The 13,488-nt window shown below is 43.5% G+C and overlaps 1 protein-coding gene across 2 annotated transcripts in view; it reads left to right on the top strand.

Moving 5' to 3' along the window:
- Positions 1–1,985: 1,985 nt before the first annotated feature.
- Positions 1,986–13,488, top strand: part of SHISA9 (shisa family member 9) — a 245,333-nt gene continuing 233,830 nt past the window's right edge. Inside the window, exons 1-2 of one of the 2 annotated variants that reach the window (XM_039493292.1) lie at positions 1,986–2,561; positions 9,611–9,738. In XM_039493292.1, coding sequence (XP_039349226.1) covers positions 2,038–2,561; positions 9,611–9,738 — 652 coding nt within the window. In that variant the 5' untranslated portion in view covers positions 1,986–2,037. The remainder of the gene's footprint in view (positions 2,562–9,610; positions 9,739–13,488) is intronic. The other variant, XM_039493293.1, reaches the window with a different exon arrangement.

Raw genomic sequence — 13,488 nt, 5'->3', positions numbered from 1 at the left:
TCGGCAATCCAGCCCTCTCGCAAAGGTGGGGAAGAACCACCACCAAATTGTGACCTGCCACCCTGCACACGCAACTTCAGAGCCCATCAGCAAACCTCTCTTCCTTAGAGATAACAGCAAAGAGGCCCTGGTGAGGCAATCTGAGATATACAAAGAGGAGATGGGAAGCTGCTTTAAAACACAGCCCACAGTCTGCTAAGCCACACTTTAATGGACTTCTCCTAGCATTTGGTGGCAGCACAGTGTTCAGGAAAATGTTCTCACTATTTCTGCCGGTGATTTCCAACCAAGTGGTGGAGATGAGAAAGTAGAGTAACCAGGATGGAGTGAATCATTGAGAAGTCTTTCCTAGGATCAAAGACGCGTTGGGAGTGAAGTTATTTTAATTGTGCATCTGATAGCCGGAGGTGTAAGGATGTCCTCTGGAGCCAGCCTTACTGGCTGATAAAGTGCTTTCTTAAATAGATGATACAAGGGAGTTCAGGTATGAAAGACAAGAAGGTACGATCATTCCATAGCATTGGCTAGAACTAGTGCACCATGTTTACACTCCCTGCCATGTAATAGCCATAGTCTCATACACACACGTTTAGAATTGTTCTGGCCTATATTGCATTCGTTATATAGGTAAGTGAATCTTAAGAGACAGATAAGAGGATTAGGGAGTAAGAAGGGTTTTACATAGTAAATTGTTCTCTTCAAGTATCAGGAAAGTGGCAGCCTCTCTCCCCGCCCGCCAAGTACCATATAATTCCCGTATATGTTCAAATCCGGCCCCCATTTTGAGGGACGTGAGGTCAGAATCCAAAGGTGCGCAGTAAAGGCAAAGTCACTGCAAACTGGTGCAAAGGTCCTTGTTCGTCTCCCACGGGACTCTCTGGGCTCCCCTGAAGAAAGGCTTCGGGGGGATCATCTCAGCGAGGCTTCCAGCCTCTTCCCAGACATCTGCCTCTGGCATTTCTCAGTCCCTCTTATCGCTTGTTTCCAGAAGGGCTGAGCCGTGTGTCTGATTGTCCCTTTAATCCCCCCCGGGACGCTCTCTCCCCACGGGCCAGTGGCTGCAGCTGGGGGTGGGAATGGGCCGGGGAGAAAGAGGCCGCAATGTCCAGGTCAGGGCTTCGGAGGGGTGGGGGAGGAGCAGCTGTGGCACCTTGGCTGGCGTGTGAACCACCCTCCTCGCCGAGGCCCGTGTTATGTAACCGAAGGACAGGGAGCAGGGGCCAGCTCCAGCCGAAGCGGGCTGCTCTGGCTGTGCTTGTTGGTACTGTCAGCCTAGGCGGCGTCGCTGGGGCTCCTGCAGGCGCCTCGCTAGACGGATTTAGCTTTCCAAATCCGCATCGCTCCTAGCCACGCTGCCCACCACATCGGATTCTCCCCTGGGTGACAGCGCCGGCCCGTCCGCTGGATGCTGCAGGGAGCCCGCGCACCCCGCCGCGCTCCCTGGCGGACGCTGTCAGGATGCACCAGCCCCCCGGCTCGGGTGGGGCTCCAGGGGCCCCTCTGCTGAGGGCGAGAGTTTTCTCGTAGGACGGGCCGGGCTTTCTCACGCGGCGCGGGAAGGGGGGTTCCCCGGTGCCGGCAGCTTTCACAAGGCTGCGCGAGGAGCTTCTCCCGGCGCCCGCTTCTCCCCTGCTCTGCGGAGCCGGCACCTCACCCCGCCCGCTCCCCCCAGCCCCACGGCTCCTTCCCCCCCAGCCCTCCTCTCATCTCTGCCCCCTCCGCCCGGCTCCACTCCTCCCCCTCCCCCGCCCCGCTCCGCTCCCCTTCTCCCGCACGCTCCACAAGTGCCGCTCACTTCGCTCCGCTCGCGGGGAGCTGCCGCGGCTGGGGAGCCCGCCAGGCAGGGGGCGGCGCGGCGCCCAGCTCCTGCCCCTGCCCGCGCGGACCCGGCTGCTGCAGGCGCGAGCGGGCTGAGCGAGCGCGTGGCCCCCCGCCCCGCCCGGCCCGAGCCCCTGCATGTTCGGCTCCTGGCGCAGCGCAGCAGCCAGCAGCTCGAGCGGCGGCGGCGGCATCGCAGCGGCCGGGCTGGGCGGCAGGATGAACGGCTTCCTCCGGCTGGCCCTCGGGTGCCTGGTGGCGGACCTGCTCACGCTGGTGTGCCGGGCGCAGGAGAAAGCCGGGCAGCACCTGGGCAGCATCGTGGTGCTCTCCGGGGGGAACCACTCCGGCTTTGGGGAGCACGGAGACGCCTCGGAGCCGCCCCCGACCCCGGACTTCTGCCGGGGCTACTTCGACGTGATGGGCCAGTGGGACCCGCCGTTCAACTGCAGCTCGGGGGAGTTCGTCTTCTGCTGCGGCACTTGTGGCTTCAGGTTCTGCTGCAAGTTCAAGAAGACCCGGCTGGACCAAAACACCTGCACGAACTACGAGACGCCGGTGTGGATGAACACGGGGAAGCCGCCTGCCCGCATCGACGACCCCCTGCACGACCCCACCAGGGATAAAACCAACCTCATCGTCTACATCATCTGCGGGGTGGTGGCGGTCATGGTGCTGGTGGGGATCTTCACCAAGCTGGGGCTGGAGAAGGCGCACAGACCGCAGCGGGAGCACATGTCCAGGTAAGGCGCCGCGCCAGGCAGCGGGGACCCCTCCCCCACCCGGAGACTGTACCGGAGCCCATGTGTTCCTGCCAGGCAAACAACTCCCGCCAGCCGGGCTCCGCTGCAGGGGGAGACTAGACACACCAACTTTGGAGAGCAGGGCTGCCCCCCAGCCCCGGCTCCTGCCTCACACGGCCGGGAGCACCAGACAGCATTACCGAGCCTGCCCGGCCACTAACCCGTTTTTAACCTGCGGTGTTCGCCCCCCCTCCCCTACAAGAGCCAATAACTGTTCTTGCAAATATTGTCTCAAAACAAAAAAGCCCAAGTCCAGCCACAAATGCGGGGCTTGAATCAGCCTCCAGGGGGGCTGCTGGGTTCCCCCGACAAGGTTTTTATCTCTCAACAGAAGGATGTAAACAAATCCCATCCCTCCCTCCCTCTCCCACTGCAAAATGGTGTTGACAGGACTTTCCCTCCCCCACCCCCTGAAAGTGTGAGAGCTCTTTGTCCTGAAAATGAGGTGGGGGGTAGAGAGGGAGAGACTAAAAGGGACCTATTGTAGAAGGATTCTAACATTTAATGTAACCAAGCTGCCTGCATATCAAGCCTTTCCTCCCCCCACCCCAATTGCTACAGAGGCAAAATGTAACCAAATATGGAACATAAAAGTCTTTGTCGTGTATGTGTTACACTCTGTGTGTCCACAATGCGACGGCTGGGTTACATCAAAGAGAACCTCCCCTACCTAGAGTGAGGCATGCTGTGTACTTGCCTGCTCCAGGGACTGGCTGCCTGCTGGTGGGTAGGCAGGTGGGCAGCTCAGGACACCGCCGAATTGCTTTAACATCATACTCCAGCATCCAGATTGTCACAGCACTTTAGAATCAAGGGATAACATATTTGTCCAGTTTTCAGTCTGTCTGATTCATTATGCTAATCCCAGACACAGGAAAGTAAAACAGATGGGGAAAGACATTTGCAGATTTTTTTTAAAAGGCAAATAGCGCCATTAAAGAGTCTAAATTGATTCCAGCATCTTGGTCAACTTTGGAAATGAAATACAATTGCAACGACACCTTCTAGCGGACATGCAGTGTGGCAGAAGGTTTTCTATCTCCCTGACTGGTGGTCAATAGAAATGGAGTAATTCACAGTCAGAGCTTTAAAGCTTGGCTCAGGAGTCACCCTCGGAAAGATAGTTCAAGAGATCGACAACACCTGGAGCCTTATTTCTTGTCCAAGTTTCTGTATTGCTTTGTGATTAACAGCCTCCCCTGAAATGAACAGAGAAGACACCAAAAATAGTGCTGCGAATGCATCACCAGTTCACTAGCAATTATTTGCTATTTATATACTGGCTGATATGGATTCATCTTTACTACTGAGGAACAAAGCAGACTATAGAATTTTTAGTCAACTCAACACTATGAGTCTGTGGTAATTCTGGGGAGACCGTCTTTGTTAAGCAGGGTATAAATAGTAAGACATTTTGAGAATCCTGACCCACTAAATTGATAAAAAGAAAACGTGAATCCTGAAAAAAATTATACACCCTACCCTGTATCTGTTAGCCAAAGCTTTGGTAAAATAGCTTTATTCACATCAGCCTCATTCCATTAGACATGCAGGTAAAACAGCAGGTGAGTTTAGACACTTCATTTGCCAAAAAAAACCCAAAAACCCTAAACAACCAAACACATGACAGAGAGAAGGTGAAAACAGTGCATCCATCTCTGTTCAGCTCTGGTTAGATCAGTCAGTCACATTTCCAGTAGTAGAAATATTTGGTTTAAAAAACCTCTAAAAGGATATATCTATTTTCTCTCTATCAGATACAGGTATGAAAGGTTCTGAAATGATATTTCTATCCCTAAGCCTATGGATACAGAATTATAGGGGATGGAATATCATTCTAAGCCCCTTCAGACCTGTATATAGATTAGCTTGCTGAAGTGGGGCTCAGAAAGGACAGCTGTTGCCCTGATTAGTTAATATTGTTCAAACTCATGTACTTTTTTATTCATAGATCTCTTAAGGTAGGATTATTTCAGAGGTTGTAGGAACCTACAAGAGTCAGGATGATAAACAGACGCCCACTCAGTACACACAATGGATATTCCACAGCTGTTAGGAAATTGCTACAACTTTTTCAAAAGTTCTCATCACAAACATACACGGTGGGATTTTTTGAAACCATCTAGGGAATCTGGATGCCTAATTTAATTTTTCACCCAGTAGCTGAGATTTTCAGAGGCTGCCTAAGGGAACTAGAATCCCAGTTCCCTTTAAAATGAATGGCAATCTCCCTGTCCTGAAGCAGTTTAACCAAAGCACCATATCCTGACTTGTTTCAGAATTCTGGGGGAGAAAGAAGGAGGGCAGAGCTCCGCACAAAGTTTTACAATGTAAACATAAGTACTTGCTAAAAAACATTTCATAGAAACAGTAAGTAAGACACTATATATCCTATCTAGACAGCTACCTTCTTATATGGCACCAATCCCCATGAGGTCTATAAGAAATGAACATGGCTTCCTATGCTTTGCCTACATGCAATCTCATTTTTAAAATAATATAAATTATAAAGCCCTGTTCATGAGTGAGTCAGTTAGGCCATGTTGAAATGATGGACTTGATGTTAGAAATCCTGGTTAAAGATTTTACCCCACTATTTTTCATTACAGTAGTTTGCTTGGTTTCCAGTGCTGTCCATTTTGGCTGGTAGTGAGAAGCACACAGAAGCTGATTTGCTTTTTTATTCCCTCATTTGACAGTGTCTCATCTCCCAGGCCAGGCTGAGAATATAGCTAACAAGGAGGGACACTATTGCTTTAGCTTCCTTAACTAGCTAATGGATACCTGAAACACTTGAATCCTTTTAACTTTACAAACAAATTCACTTAAAGAAAGAGTGGCATTACTTACCGGAAATATAATACACAATATACTGGTGTACCTATTTTATTACTAATGACCAAAACATGCAAAGCTTTATTTTTAGTCACATTACATTGATGAAAGCTACTTTTAATCTGGAACTTTGTATATGCATGTAGGGAATAAGAATGTTGTCTAATTTAGGGCTAGACTGTGTCATTCTTACTCATCTTGTGGAGTACTTTTTTATGCAGACAGTCCATAGATCTGTTAGCCAAGTAACGTACTTATGTGAACAAGAGTGTCACAACCTGGGCATTAGAATGATCAGATATGGTTTCTTTTACCATACACTGCACTCTGCTTGCTGCTACATGAAGACATTTGTTTTGACATTAAATGGCCATTTTGATGTTTTATAGATTATTTGTCAGTTAAAATGCATAAAAAACATTGACAAGGAAAGCAGATTTATTCATCAAACTAATTCATACCTTTTTAGGGATGCTAGGTATTTCCTGTAGTTTAGACAAACAAGGCAAAGTGTGACCCTTGTTACATTTTAATATATTATTCTCTTTAGATTGTGGTGTTGGGTGAAGGTGGAAGAAGATAAGGGGACGGGGAGAAAGATGGCTCATGATATGCTTTCCATAGGATTCTAAAGTATCGTGTATTCCTAATGCTACCTCTTGGTCTTCTTTAGGTAAATTTGTTCAAAGTTAAGAGAATTAAAGTGTTTTCTTTATCCATAGGCAAAGAAAGAGAACTAGTGTCCAAGAAAGGGATGTGTCCAAGAGAGCATTAATTCTCCCTCTGAATCTTCTATCTCCTATGAGAAGTACTAAGGTAGAGGTAGATGTCGTGGTGGTGGGAAGACTTATGGTAGGGTATCCTCCTTTCTGAGGGAGCTTTGTTGCCAGGTGAGATGGGGAAACTGGGTAGCAGTGGAGAGGGAGTCTGTCTCCCCAAGTTGTTGCCCTAGGATGCGGTTGGTGTTCATCAGAGCACTAGGCTCAACAGGATTTCTAGGCTGCAAAGCCGCATCCTTTTACTGCCAGTTCAAGTAGAGAAACATTTCCCTTGAGGGGTGAATAGGAAAGGAACCCCAAAAAGTGATCCTTGCAGAGTTTTCAAAAGACTTTACCTCTCCTGCACAGAAGGGATTTTTTTGTAAATAAAAACGCAGCATCATATACTGCCCCACTTCACATGGGAGATGTGCACATAAATCAAGAGCAGTAAAGGGCCTAAAGGCCAAAGTCTGCAATCAGATCTGCAATGTTATAGCTCCTGTTTTTGTTATAACTTATACGTTTGTGATAGTTTGAAAGCAGCCTCCTGAATATCTTATGAACCTACCTGAAAGCTGCCTCCTGAATATCTTATGAACCACCTGAATTTTCCCACCCTCTAGAATGTGCTGATTTTCCAAAAGGAGTATACTTGGGGACAAAAATAGTCTGGATTGCCAAAATGCTGAAATCCTTTGTGTGAAATTATTTCCCAGATTGGCTTTGACCCACTTTTGGAAGCAAAAAAACGACAACTAACCTTTCATGAAATCACATCTGTATGCACCTCTTCAAGCTTGTAGCCATAAGGGAATTGCCTGGCTAGATATGCTTTATAACTTCTTAAAACAGCATTATAGATCCAGAGAGGAAAATCTTACAATAAGAGATATCCTGAAGATTTGTGATACTCTTTAATAGCTTTGGGCTGATCTGATAGGTCGAAGACATTGCTCCATATATGTATGATTTCCATCATTATCAGTGTAGGGAACAGACAGTGTCTCTGATTTGAAGATTATCATCTCATCCTGTAGTATGTATTTTCTTAAATTCATTAAATGTGAGGCATATGTATAGTGCCAATATAAGTCTCTTATTTATTTAATTTCCCAGTGAGAACTTTAATGACACCGTCTTCAGATATTTATAAGATAGTACCATTCTACCATTCTGTATTGTACCTCAATAGAGGTACAATACAGAAGCAAAGTCAGCAAGTGAAAAACTATATATGGGTAAAGAGTAAAGACATGGTCATATTTACTCAGGTTAGCCAAATGCACGGAGGGAGAAGCCCTAACCAACAACCTGTTGTATCTACATACAGTTTCAGAAAAACAAGCATCCTATACCAAGTACTTTATGTTGTCATTGTGGTGCGTAAACATCCACTAACATTTAAAATTACTTGAGCAAATCCTCAAAAGGGTAGAATGTGATTCTTAAACTGTAATATTAATTAAGACAATAATATGTCATCTGTGTTTGATCTCCTATATATATAGGGTAACCAGACAGCAAGTATGAAAAATCGGGACGGGGGTAGGAGGTAATAGGAGTCTATATAAGAAAAAGACCCCAAAATCAGGACTGTCCCTATAAAATCAGGACATCTGGTCACCCTATATATATTTTTTTTCTTGGGTTCTATGAGGTGCTGAGCATTCTTAATTTTCATTGATATAAATGACAGATAAGAGTGTGCAGCATCTTGAATGAGATGTTCAGCTCCTTGAAAGATCAGGCCCTTTACTTGTATACTACAATACAAATTGAGGTAATGTTTAGTTGAAAAAACAACAAAAGACACCCTGCAGATAAAGAGGTTTCTTTCTTTTATCCTGGCTTTTGGCATTCTTAGTGCCTGGTTGAATATTCAGTAATTAGCAAACAAGCACATATTTTTGAATTAGTATTAGACAATCAAAATGTGCCCAGGTTTTCTAAGGTTTGGATTTTAAAAGCAATTTAAAATAATAGGAGTCGGATACCTAACTCCCTGAACCCCCTTTGAAATGGTGAAGACTTCATTGGTATTTTCAAACACAGGGAACAGTTAATCGGGTAGCATGTGGGATGTTATTTAGAGTATATAATGAATAATATTTACAGTAACATTAAAGGCAACGAAAAGGCCATCTCTAAAAGCCTGGTCTCCTAGACTTGGGAAATACTAATTTCTGCATTATGAGATTACACCATTTTAATTCCCAGAATGAAGGTGAGATCTGTCATTTGCATTTCTTACTTTTCCAAAAATGTGTCCAGCTGCCTCTTGAATTAAATCTATAATGCTGACATAAACAATTTGTTTTGTATAAACAAATTCTGCATACGTTCATTAGATAGGAGTGCTCTCCCAGCTTCAGTCCATAACTTGTTTTCAAACTGTGGTTTGTGATATAATCTTCCTTTCAGGATCATATTGTACATACCCCTATGAGATCTCTGCTAGTGGCCTTTTTCTCAGCTATGTAAGCCAGCTCTGCTACTCCTGCTGTATAAGTATTGCTTCATATTGAAATGTTGCTTCAGTACTTTAAATAATTTTGGTTACCTTCTTCTAACTTTTTACAGTATCATCAGGTGTAACACAATCAGAATTGTACCTCACATTCTAAAAGCATAAACATTTCCACAAACATGAGGGAACATATTATTGTGTATCTTATGTGCACCAAAGTTTGTATCTGCATTTTGAGAGCAAGATCCAGGTCAAGATTTCTCTATCTGTAACCCACACATTTATATGGAGTTACTGTTCAATATTTCAATATAGCACATAACAACTAGGAAAATAACTCCTGTCACACTGGTTCAGTGGAAGGGCTGGACTGTATTTGCCTCGACTTTCATTAGTGAATGTATTTATTTATTAATTTATAAACCAGATGCAGTATCTAGGATACTGTATGTAATTTTACACAAAATTAAACTAAACTGGGCATAGTGCCTAGTAAAAACATCCATTCTCTTTAAAAATGGATTAAACGGTCCAAATCTGGTGGAAAAGGAGGCAAACAACGGTCAGTGAGGTACAGAACTGAAAACACTTGCACTGAACCCTGAAGACATTAATAACACATGCCATATCATTCCTTTGCCTAAGGCCAGGGCTTTTGCAGGGGGCCAATTATTTTCTGTGGCACAGTAATGGATCAGCTACTTATATAGCATACACGTAGTGCCAGTCCTGCTCCTACTGAAGTCAGTGTCAAAACTCTCTTTGATGTCAATGGGAGCAGGATCAGGCCCCTATTAAACTGTGACTCTGCAGTACATATGTTGTAATGTACAACGTCGAGAACTAAAAGGACCAGAGTACATTGCAACTGCATTATAGATTTTGCAGCAGATTTATTCTAATTGAGCTTAATTTTTGTTCTTCAGGGCTCTTGCTGATGTTATGCGACCTCAGGGTCCTTGCTCAACAGATCACATGGAAAGAGACCTAAACATTGTAGTTCATGTGCAACATTATGAAAACATGGAGACAAGGCCACCTGCAAATAATTTGCGTAAGTTGCATTATATTTTATCACTGTTTTGCCATGTGAGTGAATGAGATGATTATGATCAAAGGAGATAGGACATGGGTTCTTGTAACTCAGAAATTATTCCTTATAATGCCTTATTATTGAATTAGATTACATCAAGTACTTTACATTGTCGGAATGGCATTTTCAACTGAAATAAGTTAAATTATTGCATTTATTTGGGATTAGTTTTGGTGGTTGGCTGCCATTTATTTCATATCTCTGTCTCTTATTTAAAAAGGCATTTTCATTCAGTTCTCAGATTATGACCTATTCACTGTTTCAGTATACTTGACAGAGAATACAAAAGTAGCCAAGTTTACAGTAAGACTTACAGGATGTTTAATAAGGCTGTAAAGTCCAAAGAGAAAATGTTCTGTGTAGGTATTTATACCACTCATACAACCGTAACATCTAAACACCTTCCAGAAATGCAGTAAACAGTAAGTGACAGGCATTTGTCACATGTGTCTCTTTCCCTCCCTTCCTCCCTTTTTCTCTCTCCAAAGAGATAATTAGGGGAGGATTGTTTTATTCTATTCTATTTTATTTTTAATATATATTATGTATTCATTTATTTTATATCAGCTGTGCTATGTGCTTGTATTATTGAAAGCAATGTCAAAAAAGTGCACCTCACACTTGGTATGGAATGTGGCAAGGCTTCAGGCGGCTCTTAGATCCTGTGCAAGCTTGTTCCACAGTCTTGGACAAACCCCTAAGAAAGCTCTTTCTCCTGCACAGATTAACTTTCCCTTTCTGCTGGGCAGATTTCTGTATGTGTGTATATATTCAAATTCAAGGTGTTTGTGAAAGAAAATAGCATAATTCAGAATAGCAGGCTACAATGGAAAATTTCTTTCTGTGTTGTCTATCTGCAATGTGCATTCTACTGCAAAACTATTATGGGTTTATTTCTTGATGTGTTTTAAGTATATTTAAATCGCCAGCCAATTTTTCTTTCATATGTCTTTCTACAACTATATAGAGCTGACAGTTTCAACATCTTTGACCATGAAAATAGGTTTTGCTAGGATCATATTGTACAATTGTGTTGAAGCTATATCATACCATCTGCTGGTAAACCAGTGGGGGATGGAGGGTCAGAGAACCCAGATAAATAATGGCATTTCTCATAAATACCACTCTTTGGGGTGGTGGTGAAGGCTAGGTTTGATTTCCCCCTTCTGTGGATACCAGGTATCAAGAGAGAGCAAATGCTCCAACTTATAGTGAAGCTATTATGTACAGTGAAGCCTGGTCTCCTATTATAATCTGGATGCATAGCTTCCTAAGGAATCACTTGCCCTGCCCCATTGAGAGGGCAAAGCACAGAGCTTTACAGAAGCACCTAATTTCCCCCTTTCCCCCATCAACATCCACTCAAAAATACACCTGCTCCCAAAGGGAATTCACACTCCGGTCCCAATCAAAGGAGCCTTAACTGCATGGAGCACATATGAACTTTCAAAGGTTTGATGTAAAGATGGGAGTGTGTGGTGTAGCCACTGCATCTATCCCTGTACTCCCATATACCAATTCTATGCTTACGTCTGGGGGAATTCTGTGCCAAAAAATAAAAAATTCTGCGCACAAGTTTTTAAAATTCTGCAAATGTTATTTGTCAAAATACCACTATATAATCACACCAGTTTCAATTATTTTGGTATTTTAATTAAAAATACCCGTCAGCAAGTCACACAAAATTTCCTGAGGGGTAGAGAGTTAAAGAAACCTCTGTGACAACCCAGTTCCTGTTTCTCTTCCCCCTCCCCGCCTTGAGACCAGGCGTGGGGCCAGACACTCACACCCCTCCCCCCCAGAGCCCAGCCAGGAGGCCAGACACTCACACCCCCAACTCCCCAGAGCCCAGCCACAGCCCCCTCAGCCCAGACACTCACACCCCCTAGTCTCCAGGGATCCAGAGGGATGCTGGGTCCTGGGCTTGTACGGAGTTTCCTGCATGCCACCGCCTCCTTCCTTCAGGACATGCTGGGAACTGCAGCTGCTGGGAACCCTCTAGTTCTCTCCCTGAGCCTTGTCTTCTATTTGCGAGCTGGGCTCTGGTGGATCCAGCGGCCCCTAATGGCAGCCAACATCTCTGTAGCCCATTTCTGTGGGGAAAAAAGGGAATTCTGCATGCACAACATTAATTTCTGCAAAATTCTGCATTGCACAGTGGCGCAGAATTCCCCCAGGAGTATATGCTGTTTGGTCTTCTCTGAATAAAAGGAGAGGCAAATCCTTCCTATGATCAGGTTTTCAAGCAGGGAAGGTGCATAGTGGTAAAGCAATTAGGTGCAACCCCATTCATCCCCATATGTTAAAATAATGTTAAGGATCTAGGTTACAGATGAAATCCAGGAACTGCACAACTTCTTATTTCATTGCTCATTTCTGGGTATTTCAGAAATCTTCACACTGGGCATTTAACAGACAGTACCTTATATACTGCACTATATAAGCACAACACAACAGATCTTTATTAACCTCATTGTATTTCTTAGATTTATCAATTTTAGGTATGTTGACAGAACCAGGGTCTGAGTTAGTTTTGTAAAGGTACCTTAGACTTTTTGGTGCAAATCCTCAACTGGATTTAAGATACCATAGGCCCATCTGACAATTTACACAAGCTGAGGATCTGCCCCTTTGTAATTCATGTTCTTTGCTTTTCATGTTAATAAGGAAATGGAAATGAAATCTGGAATGTGTGCAGACATTGGCATGATATTCCTGTCAGGTTTATCATAGAGTTACATAAACAATTTTAAACATGTTTATTATCTAACTGATAAATCATCATTGCTTTTGTGCCATTATAATCAGTCATGAAAATACATACTTAGACAAAATGGGATTAAGCCACTCAACAGAATTAACTGGTGCTTTAGAAGCTATTACATTCTGTCGAGTGCATATGTAGGGTACAGAGTAAAATCCTTTATGAAAAATATTTATGTGAAATTGGCAGAAGTCAGTTTTCTACGTCAAATATTTTAGCAATTTGAAATGTTGATGGTGGAGTTATGAAAAACTAGAAAATTTGGCAGCACAATCACCAACCTGTAACAGTATGGCATTACCCAGTGCTAATGTTAAAGAAATGAGCAACCTTTTAAAATATGTTTTTGCAAGCAAATAAATCTGAAACTTGGGTATGGTTCATAGGTCTATCACAAGTTACTACATATGCAGAGCAGATGAAGTGGTACAAAATTACTGCATCAGCTGATGGCTACTGTAGTAGTAGTTCTTTCAAGTTACAACCTTCAGGAACACCTCAAACTGAAACTGAAAATTGCTGTCACAAGTTCCTTGAAATCATCCCTCTTGTATTGTTCCATGATGCAAGAAAGCAGGGAGTAGTTTCATAGCCACTATGTACTTTTCATTGCATTTTTTTCAAATGTATTAAAGATTAATTTTTAAAAGCAAAGTATTATTCAAGAGTGTTCTAATTTGAGCGATTATTCATTTGCTCTTTCTGATCTCTTGAAATGCCACTTTGCTGATGCTGCCAAACCATTCTGAAGCTGTTTCAGAAAGAAGAACTCTATCAAAATGAAATACCTTGCATGAACTCTGACATTGAAAAAGACTGTGCTTAAGTCTCTAGACTACTTTTTACTAAAGAAAAGGGATTTTCTAAGCAGCCTTCAGTTAGCTTTGCTACTTGCCAAGATTAGGAATCCAACAAAAAGCTAAAATCCTTCAGAATAAGTGCAAAAT

The sequence above is a fragment of the Mauremys reevesii genome, linkage group 10, assembly GCF_016161935.1.
Source record: "Mauremys reevesii isolate NIE-2019 linkage group 10, ASM1616193v1, whole genome shotgun sequence".
In the NCBI taxonomy this organism is placed as follows: Eukaryota; Metazoa; Chordata; order Testudines; family Geoemydidae; genus Mauremys; species Mauremys reevesii.
This window is presented reverse-complemented; position numbering and strand designations above follow the sequence as displayed.